The following is a 21,525-nucleotide window of genomic DNA, read 5'->3' on the forward strand; positions in this document are numbered from 1 at the left end:
GCTTGGCAGAGTTGAGCATGGCTCAGCACAGCTCGGCCTGGCTCGGCACGACCAGGTTCACAAAGCCCTTGGTCAGAGCAGGCTGCAGTCCCAGGCAGCTGCTCGGCCACCACCGAGGCAGCAGCGCTTGGGAAAGGCAAGGGGAGACCTGGGGCCTCGGCCGCTCCCCGGCCTCCTCCAGCACGCAGCTCCCAGCCCCAGGGGTGAATTACGTCCTAATCCTGGCTACGAGCAGAACCAGTTTGCTTAAACCACAGGCATTTGTCAGCTTGCGTTTCACCTGCACGAAAATTTGTTGCTTTTGTTCTTCAACTATGGAACGATCCCAACTTGGGAGTTTCTAAACCCCTGCCCCGAGGAGGGGAAGGTCTGTGGGAGGAGGCCGGGGGTACTCACAAGGCACAAGCTTGTTTAAATCACTTTGAAACAAACCATTTTACAATGATCAGGGGCTTTTATATGTTTGGAGAGAAAAAGATGAGTGAAGTTAGAAGAGCAGCCACCCGGCAGCTCTTCTCAGAGCGGACCATGTGTGACTGCGTGGGCTTGGTCTCGGCTTGCAGTCTCCGTAGGCACCACTTGGCTGTACCTGAGGGAGCTCCTAGCATGGGTCCAGCAGTGAGAGCTCCAGGATGCACCAAATCCCACCACAAACACACAGGAGCCCTGCTCTGACCGGGCCTCCTAAGAGGAACAAGCTTGTACAACAGAGGGAAGGGAAGGTTCAAGTGCTCAGCCAGAGCAGTACTAATTTTATTCAGGAGAAGCCCCGCAGTTCCAGTTACTAAGGACAAGCCTGCTCAGCCACACACTCATTACCATGATCTTGCACCAAGCCCGAGAAGATTAAACCCAGAGCGCTCACTTCAGCGCAAGCCCTGCAGTTCCAGTTACTAACGACAAGCCTGCTCAGCCACACAATCATTAACTTCATAATCTTCTCTTGCACCAAGCCTGAGAAGATTAAACCCAGAGCGCTCACTTCAGCGCTCCTGCAGCATCTGCAAGTGAGCGTTACCATTGGAGGGGACAAAAAAACCAAAGAAACTACAGCTGGAGGAGCAAGCCTCACTTTTTCTTTGTGTTGTGACTCAAAAATTAGGACAGAGCAGCAACAAGGGGAAAGGAAAGCAGCGGTAGCCAGGCTGGGCTGCCTGCTTTTTGAGTAAGGTGTGACAGAAGAGGAGCTAGAGCGAGTCCTACCGGCAGCAAGGGCTACAGTTTCAGACCAGTTTTAATTGCAGAGTTCATTATAACACAATAATGCAAAATTAGAAGTCAGGGGTTTTAGTAGGTACTTTATTAAAGCTACAAAACTAAGTTAAAATGACTACAATATTCACATATGGCTAGCAAGTTTCTAACTTCATTGAACAAGGACCGACAGTGCCCCAAAGGGCACCGGAACACCGACTATTTTGGATCCATTTAAGACTACAGACAGTGCCCTCCTCGAGATCAAGCACCAGGGGATCTCTCACAGCAGCTTGGAAGAGCTCCTCATGCTGTATGGCAAGAGGCAGGACCCAGACTTCCAGCGCAAGTGCAAAGTTCTTTCAAGATCACGGATTAAACTGTACCCAACGTGTTCACAGCTGAGGACGAGGAAGGCAGCTGGGATGAGCAACCTCACTACAGAAATTTCAGAGGAAGAGAAGGCCCAAGACCCCCACACACAAATATTTACACAGAATTGGACACAACCTAGGAAGAACAAGTGTTTGACCCCTTGCTGATGCCAGCAGCTGTCAGGCACGACAGGATTCAGGCTGTTGCTGCAGCAAGGGAACCCAACACTTTTTTCAAGTCACCAGCAACGTGGTCTAAAGCAGCCCAGCACCACCTCGTCAGTCAAACTCCTCTTTGATGGGGGTGCAACCTGAGAAAAAGCTGGTGTTGCTGCTCAGAACTCTCTTCTTTCTCTTTACAAACGGCATCTGGTTCTCTTGGGACTCCTCGTCTCTCATGAGCAGGGAAGCAGCAGAGTTGGGCTTCTTGACCAACACCTCTTGGTCCGTGATATCTTTCAGCACCTGTCAGAAAAGCAAGGGAGACAATTTGGGAGTCGGTCACTGCCCTGAAGCCAGCCAGCTTAAACCGGAGCTCGGAGACCAACAGAAGCTGCCAGGCCAACACAGAGAGTTGCTTAATTTCTTAACTCAAAATTGTAGGGACAAATTCATGGGCTGAGCAGGAAGGGACGGCATTTGGAATGGCGTGCAGAGAGTACACGTGGGATAAGCGAATTCAGTTGGCTGAGGCAAAGTTACAGCTGCCAAGTGGCGTAAGAACAGTAAGTCTGGAGGCAGACGGATATGATCTTGTCCTGTGAACCCCTCAATTACCAGGCTCTTGCTGCTGGAAGGTGCAGCAGGAAAGCACAGCAAGCCTGTGCGGCAGTTTCAGTATGAAAACTTAAGAATTCAGCAGACTCCAAACTTAAATACAAGCTGGCCTGACAGCTGTAGCCTGTTCAGAATGTTCTAGCAGCAGCCCATCATCTTGGGGTTTTTTCCTTTTTTTAAGGTCCATTGCTAGCTGCGAACAAGGTGTGCGCACGTTCGGAGCCACTGCTCTCTCACAGCTTTAGGCAGTACCTTTGTAGTTGGTATGACGCACACGGGCTGAAAGAAGGTCTCTCCTGCAGTCACTTCAGTGGGGTCTTCGAGTTTGAAGGAACCTTCAGAGTCCCTTGTCCGGTTCTCAGACAGGGTGGCATCCTGAGGGGCACAATGCTATACTGAAGCATTTTTACAAGATACATCCCTTCCTGTCCCACCAACAGCGGAGGAAGTACTAGGGGTCCCTAAGCCACCTTCTCTCCCGTTGCAAAGTAATTCAGGATGCTCGATGCCTCTGTCAGGCAACTGGTTTTGTAAAATAGTCAATAATTAGAGAGTTACCATGGGAGGTCTCTGCTTCAAATCCCTAAAATCCAAGGCAGGCATTTCTAGCAAGAGTTCTAATGAACTTCGGTTGCTTATGAACCTTCCTCATGCTACAACCCCCTCCCCAAATTATCCCCTTCCATTCTTGAAAAATAAAAGAAGTCTGAAAATGAGTTCTGGTTTTGTGCCACCTGAAGCTAAAGATACAATTTTTATTTCCTAAATGCAAACGACAGACTTAGATGGTTTGCCTTCAGAGCCATGGCTGACAACTGGCAGTAGGTAAATCTGCGACTTGGACATCACGCCAATTTCTGCGTTTAGTGCAAGAGCCTGGTACTGCAGCGGAAAACTTTGTGCTCAGCTAAAGCTGAATTAGTGACATTCACAAACGCTTCAGAAAGGTGCTTAAGCGTTAGCTTGACAAACTGCGCATCCACGCAAACAGCGTAACCGCCGCTCTGTTCAGCCAGCTCTGCTTAAGGACACGGTGCAGTCTGGGTGCGGGCCCTTTCGCACCCACACAGGCAGCGCTACTCACCGGAGAGCTGCTGTCTCTATTTCTGCATTTTGCAGAGTCACAGCTACAGCCTCCAGTGCAGCCCAGCTTCTGCTTCCTGCAGCCGCACTGCCGATTTCCACACCGGCCCTTGCAGGAGCACTAAGGAAGAGAAGAGTTCTGTGTCTTATAGACTGCATCAATTGCCACAGCTGTCAACACCTGAAGCAATCTAAAGGACAGTGCCCCCCCCAGGCTGCCATGAACCTTTTATCATTTCACTATCAGTCCTGCACCCCAGGAAAAGAAGCAAGGTCGTTCCACCTACAGAGCCCTCTCTTGCTTCAGTATCCCCAAAATAAACATCTTCAGTTAACTCAGTCCCTGACTTCAAGTTATCCAAAGGATTCCCGTGTCAGTCTCAGTTAAACAAGCAACCTTTTGCTCACGAGGAGGCAAACCTGAGTCACCATCTAGATGGAGGTGACCCAGTTCAGCTGCTCATGGCGTATCAGAGCAATGAATCTCTGTTAGCCTGGGTCCGTGAGGCAGCAGCAGACTGCCCGGGCCAGCTGCTCCACGCTGCAGCTCTGAACCGAGCAGTAACTTGCACAGGAGTTCCACTGGGCTACATAAATGAACTCAGAAGAGCCAAGCATCGAGCACAAACCCTCCTTCTGCAACATGGCCAGAAGGAACTCCCCAACAACCAAACCCCCGGTAGTACTGTAGTTCAGAATTTATCAGGTTGGCAAGCTCCAGTGAAAGGGACTAAAGCTCGACCTTTAAATGCATAAGCTTTTCTGTGGTAGCTGCTGACGTTTTCACAGTCACTCAGCAGCGTAACGTAGTAATTCACCCCTCTGTAAAGGGGAAGAGCCCGTCTCACAATGGAGGGCTAGCTTCATAGCCATTCAAGCCCAAAAGAGGCCCGCTGGTTCACAGCCACCTGTGTTTGGCACGTTCAAACCATCCCTTCCAGCCCATCAGGAATTAACCGAGCAGCAGGCTGAAGCTTCAGGCCCAGCAGGCTGATGCAAACAGAAGATGAAAGCTGAGGCTCCTGTCAGGACTAGGAGCCACGGTACACCACAGTGGGAACAGCACATAGGCACACACGACAAGCCGTCCCTTTGGGTCTTTTTCTCCCTTAAAATAAGCTCCATGAAGGAATAAGGCTGCTGTTGGGGCTCACTCTTTTGCTGCTGTCTGAAACATCCAGGCTGGTTCAGCCACAGGTAGCAGCAGGACAGAACACGCGTGTCTCACGGTAGAAGATGACTTGTCCAATGAAAAACTATTTAGGAAGGTGTTGCTGACTACAGGCAACTTTTGCTCTTTCTGTCAGAATATGATAAATAACCGGTGCCAGCAGTACTATCACATTAAGGCTGTTCAGAACAACAATGGAGACACTACAGTCTCACTGTTCCTCTGTACACATACGAGATCCTTAGGGATACAGGCAAGTGATTCCCTTAGAGGCAATAACAAGTCAAAGGGAAATGGATCTTACCCCCATCATGCTTTTCTTTGCTCCTTTGACTGCTTTTACCGGAACCCATTCCGCGTCCGCCACGTCCCCTCCAGACTCCGAGTCAGAGAACAGCTCTTCCATATCCATTTCTGGGGTTTGCGCACGGGGTTTTGCTGTCGTTTGCCGGCGAGTCTTTGGCTACACACAGAAGTCAAAAGGGATGAGGTCCCAGAAGAAATAACGGTGGGTTTACATTTTAAGGCACTTCAGAGTCCCACCACTGCAACCCCATTCGTCTCAGACAGCCAAGAAGGCTGTGGGGTTAGGGAGGAGACAAAAGATCAAATTGTCAGGATTAAAAATTCAATCAGTCAATGTGAACAGCTGTAGTTGACAAATCCTTGGAAATTTAATAGATTTGTGTCACAGTCTTGACAAAATTGATTCAAAACTTTTATTCCTCCCAGCACTAAGATTTGGCTTTTTTGCAAAGCGATGATTAAATTTTGTACGACAGATGCCTTGCTCTATGATTCAGAGACTGGAAATGCTACAGAGAAAACACCTGGATTACCAAGGAGGATACAGAGTCAGACGTAATTAGACTGAGGAAACAGGTTTGGTTTTTTGCTTGCCTTTTCCATCTTAAAAAACCAAACCACTAGTGCAAACTTGCTTTGGAAGTATTCTGAAACAAAAAACCTTAAGGACTGTCTGAAGTGGAGAACAGGCCTGGCTCAATAAGCAGAACAAGATGCCTTGCAAAAAGCCACTTGGGAGAAAGAAACCAAGATTATTAATAGCCAACATTAACTTTTGAAAAGAACCCAGGTACAATACAAGCACGAAAACTGGTATGCAGAATCCTTACTTTGGGTGGAATATAATCAAAAGAAGAATCTGGGGAGTCAGACGGCATTCGCTGAATGTGGCAGAGCTTCTGTCCACTGGCAACTTGGAGGAGCAGCAGTTTCTGTTAAGAAGGACAAAAAAAAAGTTAGCTTTGCAAAATACATGAACCCAGCTGCCAAGCAGCTCTTCTGGCTTATGTCTGTGCAGATCTCTACCTGCTTAAGAGTGTCATTTTCCTGGAGGAGTTCTTGGTTCTTCTCACAGATCTCCCTCATTTTCTCCAGCTCTTCCTCCTGTTTGCAAGACAAGATGAAATCTGTAGGCTTACATGGGGGTAGCACAAGTGGTTGTTTGGGACAGATTCTTCTATTTGGATCTTTCTTGCAAGACCAAAGGGGCTCCTTTGTATTCTCCAATAGATCAGCTCTGACTAATCAGGAAAATAATTAGAGCTACGACCTTGTTTTATGCACATAACACTGCCAACACAACGGAGATAAATGGTCACTCTGAAAGAATGAGGTTAAGATCTAAAACTCCCTCTATTTGTAAGGCTTATCTCCAAATTAGGTGCACCTAGGACTGATGTCGCTTTAATAGCATCACTGGACACGCCCTTCCACGGGAGCTTGCTACACCACTTAATTGTCTTAGTGACAAGACAAGGTGCAGCTTGTGACACATTTATACGACCAAGCCAAAGTTCTTCCATTGCTGATAGCACAGTGGGGCTGTGCTCAGCAAAGGATTAGTAAAAGGGTGTTGAACATCCTGACTAAAGGTGTTCTGAGCATGGAAGAAGTTTGCATGAGCTGGTCAGGTTGTGTGGCAGGTGTCATTGCTGCATTTACATTTATTTAATGGAAGAAGATACATAAGAGAAAAAAACCCACAGACTTATTGAAACCTGTGGAGCAACTGTCCCCTGCAATCACCTAAATCGAGCAATTTCAGCTACAAATGGAAATGCTCTCAATCCTTCTGCACCTTCCTCCTCACTCTAAAGTAGCAGGTAGCCCTAAGGAGCACCCCGCCCCCGCCGGCCACATCCAGCCACTCTACCTGGAACTTGAGTCTCTCTTGTAGCTGTTTCTCCTGCTCATTTAGTGAATCTTCCAGTTTCTTCTCCGCTGCTTCTTTTTGCTGAAATTGGCTAAGCAGGTACAGAACCTAAAGGCAAGTTAATATAGCAGAGGCAAACAGGCGTGAATTCCCAGAGACACATCTGGCACTGCGAAAAGTTATTGAATAAAACAAACTTGCATAGGACAGAAGATGAATAGGGAGCTTTTTGGGCTTTTGTTAGCTATCCTGCAGGAGGCTAACAAATCTTGATCAGATATACAGCAACAGATAGGTTTCAGCACAACACTTGACCTTTATCTCTGCAAAAATCTGGGAATCAGAGTCCCAAGACATGGGAGCTCTCAAGATTTCGATCACTTATGTCTTACCTTCTCCTGGTGGTGTTGTTCCTGCACCAAAAGCTGGTTTTGGAACTCAGCCTCCATCTCCGTTATGTGGTTTCGCTCTTCAACCAGCATCTTTTGTATGTCTGAACAGTTGGCTTTGCTCTGCTGAAGGCTGCTCTCCAGCTTGCTTTCCTGCACTTTTGAGGAGACCAGCTGAAAGACAAAAGCAAGATGATTGCTTGGGTCAATGAGTCCCAGGTTTCATGGTGTCTGTTGGGGTAGACATGCTTCAGTCTGATGGTGAAGCATTTCGGCCTAATTTCCATCTACCCCAAGAACTGGACTGGCCATCAGCAAAAAGGCGGCTGGATGGGACGTTCAGAGCTAGATATCTGACAGCCAGTATGGAAGTCAAAAAGAGATTGCTGGAAGTTTTGTTAACAGCTCTAGATTAATCTCCTTTCCTGCGGCACTTTAAATATTGGGGGGACCCCCAAAATTAATGCTCTCTCATGTTAGCTCCTTCATTCTTTCCCTTTAATTTCCAAGTACCAGGGACTGATACACGATCCTGCCATTCAGTTGCTGTTTCCTTGATTCCACGTTAGCCCAACTCCCCAGTCTTGTTCAAGCTTCTCCTGTCCCAACATCCATTCCACTGCTTCCCCTGACCTCACTGAGGGGTCCCCTTCTTTCCCTGCAGATTGCCTACATGTTCAGTATTTTTAGGTAATTCCTCTTCCACTTTTGAAATTTGTCTCTTCCCTTTTACTATTCCCATGCAAGCCTTCTGTAAGCTCAGCTTTAGCCAGTATCTCCAGACCTGTGTCTATTCTGTTTCTCTTTTCCTTGTTCTTTTTGGATTTCCCTCCCCAAAATGATCTACCGTACAGGAGAATATTTTAAATCAGAAGCTGCCAGGGAAATAAACCCCATCCAGTAGAGCAGTGCTTCACTTGCATTCATCTCTGCTATTAGCCTGTTAGACACTTCCTTTCATTCCTGGCTAAGCACTTAAGAGCCTTTGCTTTTAGTGATAAACTAGGAAAATTCAGAATTTACCTCTCCAAGGAGATACTTCAAAGCACATTTAGCCTCTAGAATTGTTGCAATACTGTCCCAACGCTGTTTCACACGATCTCCGTTGTCTGCGTCCAAGAGTTTCTGCTGTAGATCCGCTATCTGGGCACTCCTTTGGAAGAACGCATGTATTTGATGTTACAACACAGGAGAAAACCTGGGCTAACGTCTGGGCTAAAGTTACTGTTACCAGAATAATAGACACAATAGTTCAATAAAGTTCTGACTGCTTAGCACAGCAGCTGGAGCATGCAGTGCTATACCAGGGAGTTTCTCCTCCCCTCCACGCTTCCAATTAAGGAGTGCAGTGTTTCCTTCATACAGAGATGCTTGCAAACAGCTAAGAACAAAGCTATGTTAATGACTGAGTAGTGTCCCCATATTCCCATGTTTTTGAAAAATTCAAACCAGGAAAACCACATGGTCTTACTTCATGATTTTTAGTGTCAGTTTACAAGTTATTTTATTTTCTCTTCTGTTTCACAGAGGAGCTGTAGATAGAGATGAGGAAAGGCTATGCAAATCAGCTTTGTCATACTGCCTTACCTGAGCCCCATCTCTGTTTCCAGGCTTTCTATCTGCTTTGATATGGAAAGGTCCATCTCCGATGCCTGCAAATCTGCGAGGGAGTAGGTGCGTCTCTAGAGAATTACAGCAAGGGACAGAAGTGAGCAATAGGCGAAGAAACGCACGCAAGACTGGGCTTTCATTTACAGACACTTCAGCAAAGAGGAGCTATAGTGTTATAAAAGTCTCCAAGTATCTCTCTACAGCTTAAATTCCATTGCTCCTTCCCAAAAGCATAACATCTTTGATAAGGTGTGTGAGCCACTCACATCCATAAGATGCATTGCATTAAATAACAAGTTACTTCAGCTGCTCTGTTCCCTGACATGCCAGAGGACAGTGACAACACTAACCCGTTCTTCCAGAAAGGGAACCATCTCCATCCCTACCTTCATAGGTCACATAGGAGCAAATAAGAGTAAGTGCTCTGCTGAACAGCCAGAGGTGTGGGCCAGGGAAAATGGCATCTCCCTCGCTCTTACCCGGAGCTTTATAGGTGGGTTTTCCCCAGCCTCTTTCTTCTCTTTAAGCTGAAGGAGCTCCTGTGCCAAGATCTTTCTGTCCTCCAGAAGGTCTGCAAGGTGCCGTCGAGCCTCTTCAGTACTAACAAGAACCTCTACTTCATTTGCAAGCCAGCTCTGGAGGAAAAAAAAAAAAAACAAACCACCAAACCCCCAGAAGTCAGCATAGTGGTTCACTGTAGTCTCAACTTCAGGACCAAGTCCTTCTCTAAAATGCCTTCACAGATAAGCTGAATAATCACATTGCCTCCCTTAATATGTAACTCCATGTTCCTCCCCTCTGCTCTCCAGCCATCAACCCCAGCAGCACCTACTGAGTGCGCAAAGCTAAGTTTGCCCATTGTTTGTTGGGATGCACAATGCATTGCCACCCACTTTTACTCGTGCAGCAACTCCTTCCATTCCCCGGTTTTGAGTCTCCTTCCGTTTATCTGCAGCCTCCCGTTGTTTCTGCAGAGCATCCTTTAGGCGCTTGTTAGCGGCTGCTGCCTGTAAAATATTTTCCACAGAAGATGAACAGTAGTTACTTCATAATCTGCAACAGCTGAAAACATGAGGTATTCACAGCACAAGCCAAACACTGAGACAGTGAGATGAGAGTGTAAAGTTAATAAAACTCTAGGATTAAAAAAAAAAATAAAAATCAAAGACTAGAGAGTCCCTGACTTTGTATCCTTTGCTGAGATTCCCAGTTTAAAGAGAACCTGCTTCCAGGCCTAAAGGTAGAAGCAAGCATCCAAAATGGTTTCAAGATGCATTTCTTCTATACAGCCATCCTGAAAGAATTTTGAACTGCAATCCAGGATATCCACTCAAGCTCATTTTACACTTTCTAGCTTGGGTGTCTGCAATAGATTTGCCACAGCAACCTGATGCTCAAAGGGTAATTTACCGTTTAAAGAGCAGATTTAACTAGAATCCCTCAAAGGCTACACGACAGAAGCACGGTATTGTTCTACAGAGAGAAAACCACTTATTTCCAGACCTCCAAACTGCACTTCAAAAGTTTCTGCATATCCTATTACAACCCCCAACCACTCTTTGCAGACCTTCAGGAATCGATCAGGGGTTTCTAGCATATATTGGCTCCTTACCTCTTCTGTTTTGCGCCGAAGTACATTGGCCTGCTTCTGGAAATCTCGTTCTAGCTTAAGTAGCTCATATTGTCTCTTGCGATCCTGCAGGGAAATAGCGTTAAGAAAGATGGAAAAAAAAAAAATCACATGTCACATTAATACCTATGCCCAGTTCCACACTTCTTGGAACAGAATAATTACACTTGCTGTTCTGCAACATAAGTGCTTCATGATAATAATTTCATTGTTCATTACAAGCTCAAGCCACGTAGTACCTCCGAGAACAAACGGCTGTTAGGCTTAAAGCGGCTAGAAGGGGCTCCACACTTCCCATCAAAAACATTTAGGAGCCTGAAGGTTGTAAGAGACTGCAAACCAAAAGTTCAAGACTTAGTGTCCCAAAGCAAAGGGGAGCAAACTTCTTACAGTAAGAATTCCTGTGAGACCAGAATTCAAGATGTACAGATGTTTGCTGTCCATTACACTCAAATGCTACAAGCCAGCTGGATTTCATTAACAATTCCCACTGTTTACCTGCAGATTCAATATTTCTTTGAAAGTTTAAATACCTCCCGTTCTGTGGCCAAACCCTTCAACTTCAAATAGTGAGAAATATTAAATATATTTGCCTTCTGCTTTAGAGCCGAATCATGACGACTGTGTTGATAGCTTTAAGATTGCCAGACACAAGCAAGCAAGTCAATTTATGACAACTGGTGAAAGGTGGTAACCATATGAACTAGTGTGATCTTCAAAGCTTTCCCCAGATGTTTTTCAGATGCTTGCAAGTTAAATAAAGCCTTGCAGCAAACACTTTAATGATTTGTTTCACTCTCTGGAGGGAGGTACAGTTTGGGGGCTTATTGTTTTCTCACCCGTTCTTTCAGCTGGATCACTTCCTTGTCCTTTTGTTGTTTCCATTGCCTGAATTTCTCAGCATCATCTTTCATCTGGCGCATCAGCTGTACCCTTTGGTTTTTCATTTCCTGAAAACCAGAAATGGCTGGAAGAATTGTCCAAGTACTTGCATTCTGGGTAGTTTCAACCTACATTCCCCTAGAGGGTCTGTCAGGGTTGGGGAGTGGCAAACATTAGCGCACTGCCCACTCAGAGTACACGCCTAAGGACACTCTCAAAGTGCTAAAATGCAGGAATTCATTTTTTTAAGGCATAAAGGGAACACATGTATGGTATATATATGGAAATCAAAGTGCAGTCGAGTGATTTGACTGAGGCAATAAATTATCAGAACAGCCTAAAGACACTTTGGACTTCTTTTATTCCCCCAAGTCTCAGTAGTCACCTGCCTATTGCATTACACCAACAATTGCGGTCACGTAGCCAAAGGAATCTTGCCAAAACCTGGTGTTCTCAGTCTAACAAAAGAGAAAGCGAGCACCTTCTGTCTGGAAGCTGCTTTGTCTACACTGGAGTAAGCCCAAGAACTGCACGCTAGGGTTAGTTACCCTGATCTCCTGGTTCAGTTTGGAGACAGTGAGTTCTGTAGATTCCTTCAGCTTTAAGAGCTTTGACTGCTCACTCAGCTTTTTCTTCAGCTCACTGATTTGCCCTTCCAACTCCTGAAGTCTTTTCCGACGCCGTTCACTCAGTCTGCAAAGAAATCACACTTCAAAACCAGCACCCCCCAATAACTTGTTCTCAGATAAGTACTCTCCAACTTTAGATACGCCTTATCCAAAGTGAAGCAATGGCGCATCATCATCTTTTCCCCTGATGAAAGCCCACTATCAGGCTTCTCTGCAATTCATACAACTCACAGGGCACATTAAAGGGATGCATTTGCACTAAAATAAGAGCTTTTAAAAATAGAAGTGCAAGACAACAGATTTTCAGTGCTGTAAGCCACACGTCTCGCATAGTCACTCTTACTTGGCTTGGTTGATGTCCTTCTTTGCCACGTGCAGAGCAAGGATCAGCTCCTCCTTTTCCTTTTGCAAACTGCTGACCTCCAATTCCAGATCCTTGATATTAGTCTAGAAAGGACAAGAGCAGTAAGCCTCCAAATAAAAGCCTTGCAACTCCACTCCCAGACAAAGCTTTAAGACTGGAAGCCTCAGAAGCCACATTCCTTTCTAACGGGCTATAAACCACCTCGTCTAAAAGCAGGACAAGCACCAAAAGGGCTAGTCCTCCATACACCGAAATCTTAGTCAGTCCACACAACCATAGCAGCAAACGGAAAGTTATGACTGAACAATTTCAGAGATGGGAGATCCCAGCACAGCTAGTGAATAGGGGAAACCAGATCAGCTGGCTGTCATGGTCATCCCCCCTCACCTTCTCTACTTCCCCCTATGCCCAAGGAGGCAGTGATCCAGCTTAAGGAAATAGAAAGACCCATTAAGAACATGCTCATGAGAGGACAGATCTTCTCCTTTCTCTCCTCAGCTGGGAGTGATTGCATTAACTGGGACAAATAAACTGAACATATCCTTAAAAGAACTGTTTCAGAAGAGTTTACCTGGTATTGGAACTGAATGGGCTCCAGCTGACTATCGTTCTGTGTCATTTTTTTGGCAAGCGCCTCTTTCAGAGCTAGGGCTTTATTCAATTCAAGCAGCTCTTTGGACATCTGTGCTTGACGGAGGGCATGTTGAGTGGTGAAGCCATCCGAGGATCTCTTGGCATCCTGGCCCATTTCTGCTTCCTGGAGGAGACAGAGCAATGAGCTGGAGAAGCCAGTCCACAGCTCTTTAAACTGTGTGATCACAGTTTCTGCAGAACATTTCAAATTCATTTTTACCTAAAAAATTAGCTATTCAGAAGCGAGAACAGGTTCTTGATCTTTAACATATTAAGCAAATAAGAGCATAGAAAGGCAGCTATGCTATTGATCAAACACTTGGATTAGAAAACTAGCATAAGGACTCAGATAGAAAAGGAGTGATGAGGGGATAAAAACATGCCCCTGGTAAGGTCTGCACTGCTGGACTCCCCTCACTTACAGCTGCACCATCCTGTTCAGCGTTTGCCATCTCTGCAGCAGCTTCCACTGTGGCAGCATTTTCACTCTGTATAGGACAAAGAGAAGAAAGTTTTGGTAAAAAGGGAAAGATTAAGTAAACTGAAGTTAATAACAGTCTGTTGGCCTACTGTGACAAAGCACAATGATATTCTCCTTGGTCCGGAAGGCTGGCTCTGGAAAGAGGATGCCACTGTCTTCCTCCTTTAGTAAAGTGAGCGTACTCCTCCTAGACTGGCTGGATAAGGCAGTCTTTCTAGTCTTCCCTGAATTCCAGCATTCACAGCCAGCTCCTCACAGGAGTAAGGAGTCTGGGAACAGGGGGCATGTCTAGCAGGGGATAACAGAGAAGTTCCTCAATTAGACAAAGATTCGGCAACTTCTATTGAACTATTTTGGGTCCCTGCAATTTGGGTTGCTCATTAAAATTACCAAGTTTATAACTCTCCTTCTAGGTTCTGGATTGTAAATCCATGCTAATCTCCCACTATCAGATACTTTTATGGAGACTCTTCCTTCTCCCCCCCTACCCCCGCCATGCAGCCACTCAAGCACAAGTGGCTTTTCTGCAGCATTAAAAGCACAGCAGGACAGCTTGTTTTGAAGTGGATATCAAGAGTCATTTAATACTTGTAATTCCTGGGCTCCTTAAGCAAGGCTTCTGCAGAGTGGAATCCACTGCTCTGCAGAAGAACTAGATTTTGTTAGTAAACTCGCCTGGCACACACTCTTGTCTCCCTGGATTCAGGCTTACCTGCAGCTGAGCCAACACTTGCTGCAGATTGCGAATCACCTCTACGTTTTCTTTTAGTTCTTCATCTTCCACAGTCTCTACCAGCTTCTGCAGATCAAGCTTGCACCTGCAATGCAGACATGGGAATAAGTCCATGAGCATTACACGGCACATTTGTGCCACGCAACTTTCCCCACTGAACATACACATGAGTTCTGGATGAACAGACACAAATTGACTGTATCCAGTTAATCCCAACCAAAACCATTTAATGCTGAAAGACATTTCCTCAGCATGAGTAGGGTGTGGAAACAGACTTACACCGCATGCTGCTGAAGTTGCTCTAGTTTGGCATTCATCTTCTCGTTTTCTTGTTCTGTCTAAGAGAAGTCAGAATTATACTGAATTGTAGGACAAGCAAGATAAGAAACTAGAAAACAGCAAATTTATTTGTAGCAAAAGATACATTGTCAGTCTGTTGCAAACTAATGCACTGAAAGATCTTGCATGATCATTGCCACTAGTTTGCTTAGACTCAATACCCTTTTTTGCAGGGATATACACTGCAGTGAATCAGAACAAAGCAAAGGGGGTGTGAAGAGGGAAGAGAGAAAGCCTGCGTGTGCAAATGCTGGTATTTAGAACATTAAAGCAACAGAAAAGCTGAAAGATTCAGGTCTACTTTTCCCCACTGAAATCACCAGATCTGTAGGCTGTGACAGGCTCTGGGAGACTTTTGGTTCTGACTACCTGATAGCTAGAGATTTGAAATAAACATGAAAGAAACATTGAAGAGAGAGACTCCTAACATGCCATTAGTACAGGAGCTGCTATTGATTAATCTTCAGCTAACAGGGGAAGTCATGCAACTTAAAGCTGTTCTTGGGTAACTGAACCTTACCAGAATGATCCTCTCCAACATCTGTGCTGTCTGACCAGCAGCCTCACTCAACCCTCTGCTCAGCTTTTGATTCTCCTCCGTTAGCAACTGGTTCTTCTCCATCAGGGACTGAAGATTCTCCGACGGTGCCATACTACTAAAATATTAAAGACCAGTTTGCTTGTGAACATGACTTTGCTAGAGGTTTGTAACAGTGCTGAAATTAAAAAAAAAAAAAAAAAGTAGTGGAGGTGCCCTATATGTAGAGGTGAGGAAGAGAAAGGAGGACAGACAGGTCTGAGAAACAGACACTTTGTTAGGAGACATTGCTTAGTTCCTACAACTGATTTTGGCAATCTTAAGGGGCTTGCTACAAAACTAAATGATCCATACATGCATGGGGGGAAAAAAAAGGAGAAAAAAAAAAAGTCCAGATCCTATTAAAAAGCAACCAATCTGCCCTACCCACATTCTACAGCACTGTCTGGAGCAAAGGAGATCTAGAACCTTTGCTGGTACGCGACGGCCAGTTACATTGAGCATTAATCTACAAAGCTTACTTGAGAGACACTGGGAGGGTCCCTCCATGGGCCTGCAGCAGTAACACCTGTAGCTGTTGTACCTAGAAAGACAAACAATTACTAGTTGTAAATCTCTCCCATATAGTAACTAGGCGGTTGAAGGAATACTAGGAAGATCCTTAGTCTTCATACAAGTCACTTGGTCCACAGTTGTCCTTTTACCATTGCTTGTGGAAAGGAATCACGTTGCTACAGTATTTCAAGTAATTTACTCCTAAAAAAAGGAAAGCTAGCTTCTCTTCATCAGGAATGTCACCCACAGACAGCTGACAGCGTTCTGTGCAGGCTGTTAGAGACCTCGCTGCTCCAAAGGGCAGGTCTCCCACTTTGCTGAACCAATAGCTCTGTTGCTACCTCTCACATGAGACAGAGTCAGATCACTTGCCTTCCTAAGCTACTTGAAGATGTGATTTGGATTTACGTTACGTGCATAAACATTTGCTAGGCTCTAGTAATCGCTCCTGTGCAGTAAGGAAAACCACTTACTTGCTCCATTGTGGAACAAGATGACTGAGCTTTCCTATGGAGAGGTAGCATGAAAGACTGCATCATATGCATAAGCACAGCAAGCCTGGCTAACTCCCTTAGACAAGCCCTTGGGCACTTCTAGTTTTGGGTTTAACCAATTCTAGTTTATGCAACCTATTTCCCTCTGATGCTGACCACATAGGAACACTCTTCACTTCCCACTCTGTGCTGGACCATAGGTGATGTCAGCAAGGCAACCATCACCGTATTTCTAATTTTGCCTGTAGCCTAATGGGCAGGCGATGATTTGTTCAGCAGAATGGAAATGTAAATCACACTAACACTACCATTTTCCTATGGCACTGAATAGCTGCTGTAGAATTACAAGAAATATTCATGTATTCCCTTTACAGCAATTACACAGCCATCTCAAGAGACAGGGAAGCATGTACTAAATTTTTGTTTGGCATATTTTGTGTAGCTAGGCATCCTACGTCTTTGCTTGCTGTTTACTGAGCTTAGTACCAAAGGCCTAGATGTACTCCCCTCACATGAAGAAAGCACCCAGTACCTGCTGCTTTAGATGATGCAACTCAGCTGCCTGGGGATCAAGGTTGACAATCGGTTTATTTTTTATTTTTCTTGCTCTGTCAGCATAACGCAAAGTATTCAGAGTTTCTTCTAGATTGGAATCTGCTGGGCTTACACAGGCAATCATGAGAGTGTGGCTATTACCACCCAGAGAATCTGAGAAGGAAAACAAGGCATAATCAAAGCTCTGAGAGAACAAGAATGACTAGTAACATATCATCATTAAGATACTTAAGACCGTGTGAGTGCACCTCCATGCTAGAGCTAGAAGATACCCAGCTGTAGTTTTGTGTCACTGTCATCTAATTTTTCCTCCGCCCCAACCAGTACTATATTAAAGAGCTTTTTTTGAAAGCCAAAGTCCCAAACTTTGCTCTAAGCACCGATGATTTCACATCAGAAGCCCCAGTAATGTTGTTGTCCTCTTAACTAATTTCTGTAATTGCTGTAATTTCTGTATGCCTTCTCTAGCATAGTTCTTTCAGGTTTTCCCCTCCCTTCTTGCACTCAATATTTATACAATACAATTTTACACTAACACATATTGGCTACTTAAAACTTTTGATTGGATAAAACTAGGGGCCCCACATCCAGCTCTGCATAATCCAGTTTCTTTTTATTAGATACTTTCAGATACAGAAAATACTGAAGAGCCTCAATTTTTGTACCAAATTATTTAACTACCACAAAAAAAAAATTCCCAATAAATTGCATTACTATAGCTATGCCCATATTAAAGGTTAAATCTAGATAAACTGTATTAAAAGACCATCGCAACTATTGAAAAAGTAGTACCACAAAGACCAGATATTCAGACTAGGAAAACAAAACTTAAATATGATGAGCACAGTGAAGACACAGACAGCTTGAGCTTCATTCTGGTTGCGATATCCTCCAGTAAGTAGCTATAATTAGAGTATAATAATAGATCTCTGCTTCCAGATTTAACTTTTCATCTTCCTTCTCCCCAGCAAAAAAAAAAGCACCGAGTTGGTCTAGTTTCCTCCTACCACATAGGAACTGCAAAAGAGCAGGACTCCTCTACGAGTCCATCTCAATGCATTTGCAACCTAAAAATAGGAGGTACAGAAAAAGTCTGGATTCTAACTAAGGAACTAAACCAATAAATGCAGTCCCTTTGTCAACAGCAGCGACCATTTTGAACTGCGGTTGTACGGCTGTCGGGTTTTCTGCTACTTCATTATTTAAAGTGCATCTGTAGATTTAGGCTTTTTCATCATCTGTCTCTTACCTTGCAGCAGTCTTGTTAACTTTGAGTCTCTGTAGGGGACAAACCCACCCTTTTTGTTTTCATCGCCAAGAGCACTGATCACATTCCCCAGGCAGAGGAGACCTCTGTTAATGTTGATGCCTGCACACAAACAGACAACAGTGAGTAGAGCCACCTCGGGAGCCAGGAATTGGTCATTTCCTGTCCTTATTAAAAAATGTAAGAAGGTTAAAAAAAGCTTATTATAAGGGTTAATTAAAAGAACTGCTTTGCTTTTCCTCACAAGGGCTCAATTTATTAACTCAAAAGTGGTAAGAAACCCAAGCTATATCAGTCCTTTTCCTACAGACCTTCTTTTAGTCGGTCTCCCTCAGCCTTGGTCTTCTTTTGTCTCTCAGAGCCAGCAAGATCAACCAGATGTAGCTTGGAGTGAAAACTGCTGTTCCTAAGACAGAAGCAGACTATTTCACTCTCTCAAATAAACATGTAGTTAAGAAAGAAGCAGTCCCATGGTTACTACAGTTGAGCTACCAGGCTGAAAGATATACCTCCTATCAGAGACAGCCAAATAAAGGAACTGCCTCAAGAGTAGCTCAGCTGAGTTCATCCAAGACCAAGAAAGAATGACAGGACTACAGAATTTTGAGTAAGGCTGACTGTGCAGCTACTCCTAGCAGCTGTCAGGAATCACACTTACTTGTCACTTTTCTTTTTCTGATCAATGCAAATGGTGAAGATGGCATGGGACCGTGAGGACTGGGAGTTCATTGCCGTGGAGGCCACCGTTCTGGAATTGTTCCCTTGCTCTAGGCAGGATACAGTATCTCGGGCACAGGTGACACTTCTCTCTGTTAACCCTACAATCTGCATCCAGGAAGAAAGTATCATTTATCCTCTTCTTCCTTCTCACCCCAACTGACATCAAAAAAGTTATCCTGTCTTAGATTACAGCAAACAAAGTGAAGTCTCTGTGTAAATACGCATTCACAAGAATCAGTTTCAACTCCAAGGCAGAGGCTCAGTATGGACTCCCCCAGACAAAATTTATTCTGAACTCCGTATTGGTAACTAAGTTATATCACCTCATTCATGCACACACCAAGTTCCTCTGTTCCTGCTTGAGCTATGGAATGGAGACAGAGCTCCTCAGTATGCTGCGGGGAAATCCCTAGCTGCCCTCAGATATCCCTTGGCCAAGCTGGGAGCTGGAAGTTGTGCCAGTCGCAGGCAGAGAAAGGGGAAACTGGCTGAAGGGGGTGGGGTATTTGTGTGGCGAGAAGGCAAGCATTAGGGCCACAGAGGAGAGAGGGGACTGAGTAGTAGGGACTGGTTGTGCTCCTGGGCAAGCTTGCAAAGCCCCGAAGGGCCTGTCTCCCTGGATCACAGTGCCACTGCTAACACATGGATGAGTCGCGCCCCAGTACCGTAGAGATGACTGTGAGCAGCACAAGATGACACACAACAAAACCATGAATGGATCAAAGCTACTGGCAGCACGTACCCCTAAGCTGTGCGTATGACAGCCAACAACCTACCCACCACCACAAACTGAAACTGTGTGAAGCACAACCAATGAACGGAAGTTTAACTACAAAACAAGTACACAGAGCAGGCAGCAGCACAAGGATTTTCTGCACTATGCTGTAAGCACACATCTGTATGGCACTGCTAAGAAAATAACTTGGGCACTTAAATAGTTTCCCCTCAGGATCCCTTTGTGGCATGCTACTTCTGCCAAACTGAAGAGTACAGTTGTAACAGAGTTAGAAATTTGGTGAAGGGACCCAAAGTACAGTGCTGTCAGATATTCACCTAAATCAGCCTTAAAAAAAGTCAGAATAGGACTTGCAGGTGGCTTTGTCATGAATGTCTAACCCTACTGGCGTTACTCTGAGTAAACTTAGGGATCATCAACAGCTCCATTTTGAGAGGAGCAAGTAGTTGTGATGATTTCGTATGCGCTAATACAAAGCAGTGCTCAAGGAGTCAGACAGCTGCTTCACCGAAGTGTTCGTCCCGAGCCGTGCTGCTCCCTTATGTACCCATACCTAACAGGGCAACAGACCTTTATGCCTTCTTTTGGATCTTCTCGTATACTGATTTGAGAAGACCGTTCTCTTGACGGGCACAGCAGGTCTAGAATATCCTCATTGTAGATCTGAAAGCATCAGAACAGCAGTTCAGAGTTAGCAGCCTCGCAAGAGAACAATTTGCGTTAGGGAAGATGTACAGTTACGCTGAAATCGTGGCTAACTTTGCACAGCATTCTATTCATTTTGCCTTTAGAGAAGGATACCTAGGACTCGGAATCCAGTTCCTGACAAGACCTTATGTAGTCTTAAGTTTTGATTTAATAAATACCTATTATGGGAAGGAGGGGGCCTCATTAAAGTTCACTTTATCTGTAATTCATGCCCTTATAATGGTTTGGAAAATCAAAACAACTTTTACCTCTAGATAAGAAACTTTGAGGACGAATTCCCAATCCTGCCTTTGCTCCTTCTCCTTAAACAGCAGTTTGATCACCCGCGGGATGACCCCCACGCTGGGTTCATCCTCTTGATTGGCAGTGTAGGTACCTCCCATAGAGTACGTTTTCCCAGATCCTGTCTGTCCGTAGGCTAAGACAGTGGCATTATACCCTAGGGGAACAAAGGGCGCCCAGATCAGACAGTCACATGGGAACCCGAAGAAACTTTGACGAACAAAGCCGCATTCTAATAAAAGAATCCTTCCAGAAAAACACTGCCCCACTCTGACAGTTCACACAAGCTTTACGCACAGGTCACAGTTAGCAATATCAAGGCAGGGCGGGGGGGTGGGAAGAAAAATCAATGAAAAGCTCCCCAAAACACAGATGGAATTATTATTCCAGCTCCTTTGTCAGCCTGCTCTGTTGCTTTACTAGAGTTAGTCATAGAAACACGGCACAAGTTCTCTGCCATCCCAGCTCCACTGTAGCATCAGTAACAGCTTCCGGTGTGGGATGCGTATCAAATCATCCTATTATTCTTGATAAAATTCTCTCGCCTTACATAAATAGCTTCAGGAACCAAAGTGACTCCAAGAACACGTGAAAGTCATAGAATCATAGAATCATAGAATGTTTTGGGTTGGAAGGGACCCCTAGAGGTCATCTAGTCCAACCCCCCTGCAGGAGCAGGGACACCGCTAACTAGATCAGGTTGCTCAGAGCCCCGTCCAACCTGGCCTGGAATGTTCCCAGGGATGGGGCCTCCACCCCCTCTCTGGGCAACCTGTTCCAGTGTTTCACCACCCTCATTGTAAAGAATTTCTTCCTTATATCTAGTCTAAACCTACCCTGGTTTAGTTTAAAACCATTACCCCTTGTCCTGTCACTGCTGGCCCTACTAAAAAGATTTTCCCCATCTTTCCTATAGGCCCCCTTTAGGTATTGAAAGGCCGCAATCAGGTCTCCCCGCAGCCTTCTCTTCTCCAGGCTGAACAAGCCCAACTCCCTCAGCCTGGCCTCATAGGAGAGGGGCTCCAGCCCTCGGATCGGTTTTGTTAGCCCTGATAGGTACAGCAAGTTAGCAACAGGTAAGATCTGGCACTTCTCACTAGAGGCTGGAGTCAGTGTCTAGAGAGCACAGGATTTTATTTTCTGAGAAGATCAAAGAAGAAATGAGTTAGAAGAGAGAATTAAACAGCCCAGCGCCTTCTTC

At 45.1% G+C, this 21,525-nt stretch overlaps 2 protein-coding genes across 3 annotated transcripts in view; one reads left to right on the plus strand and one right to left on the minus strand.

Annotated features, from left to right (window-relative positions):
- Positions 1 to 1,350: 1,350 nt before the first annotated feature.
- On the minus strand, positions 1,351 to 20,477 carry KIF4A (kinesin family member 4A). 2 transcript variants are annotated; one of them, XM_035889391.1, is made up of 28 exons: positions 20,291 to 20,477; positions 19,905 to 19,997; positions 18,537 to 18,703; positions 18,190 to 18,284; positions 17,861 to 17,980; positions 16,589 to 16,764; positions 15,529 to 15,590; positions 14,990 to 15,122; positions 14,410 to 14,468; positions 14,110 to 14,215; positions 13,339 to 13,404; positions 12,855 to 13,040; positions 12,263 to 12,366; positions 11,839 to 11,983; positions 11,248 to 11,358; positions 10,391 to 10,474; positions 9,672 to 9,785; positions 9,258 to 9,413; positions 8,755 to 8,849; positions 8,191 to 8,320; positions 7,171 to 7,341; positions 6,779 to 6,886; positions 5,932 to 6,009; positions 5,736 to 5,837; positions 4,904 to 5,062; positions 3,430 to 3,549; positions 2,598 to 2,720; positions 1,351 to 2,033 (listed from the first exon to the last, which is right to left on the minus strand). In XM_035889391.1, exons 1-28 carry the CDS (start codon positions 20,423 to 20,425, stop codon positions 1,848 to 1,850), a joined length of 3,384 nt encoding a protein of 1,127 aa, XP_035745284.1. In that variant the 5' UTR covers positions 20,426 to 20,477; the 3' UTR covers positions 1,351 to 1,847. The 2 variants fall into 2 exon arrangements, with proteins under 2 accessions (XP_035745284.1, XP_035745283.1); XM_035889390.1 differs by having other exon boundaries at positions 14,990 to 15,125.
- Positions 20,478 to 20,825: 348 nt separating this feature from the next.
- Positions 20,826 to 21,525, plus strand: part of PDZD11 (PDZ domain containing 11) — a 3,805-nt gene continuing 3,105 nt past the window's right edge. The window contains exon 1 of the mRNA XM_035889405.1: positions 20,826 to 20,829. Within this exon, the coding sequence (XP_035745298.1) occupies positions 20,826 to 20,829 (4 nt within the window). The remainder of the gene's footprint in view (positions 20,830 to 21,525) is intronic.

This window comes from Egretta garzetta, unplaced genomic scaffold (assembly GCF_000687185.1).
Source record: "Egretta garzetta isolate BGI_Z169 unplaced genomic scaffold, ASM68718v1 scaffold402, whole genome shotgun sequence".
NCBI classification, from domain to species: Eukaryota; Metazoa; Chordata; class Aves; order Pelecaniformes; family Ardeidae; genus Egretta; species Egretta garzetta.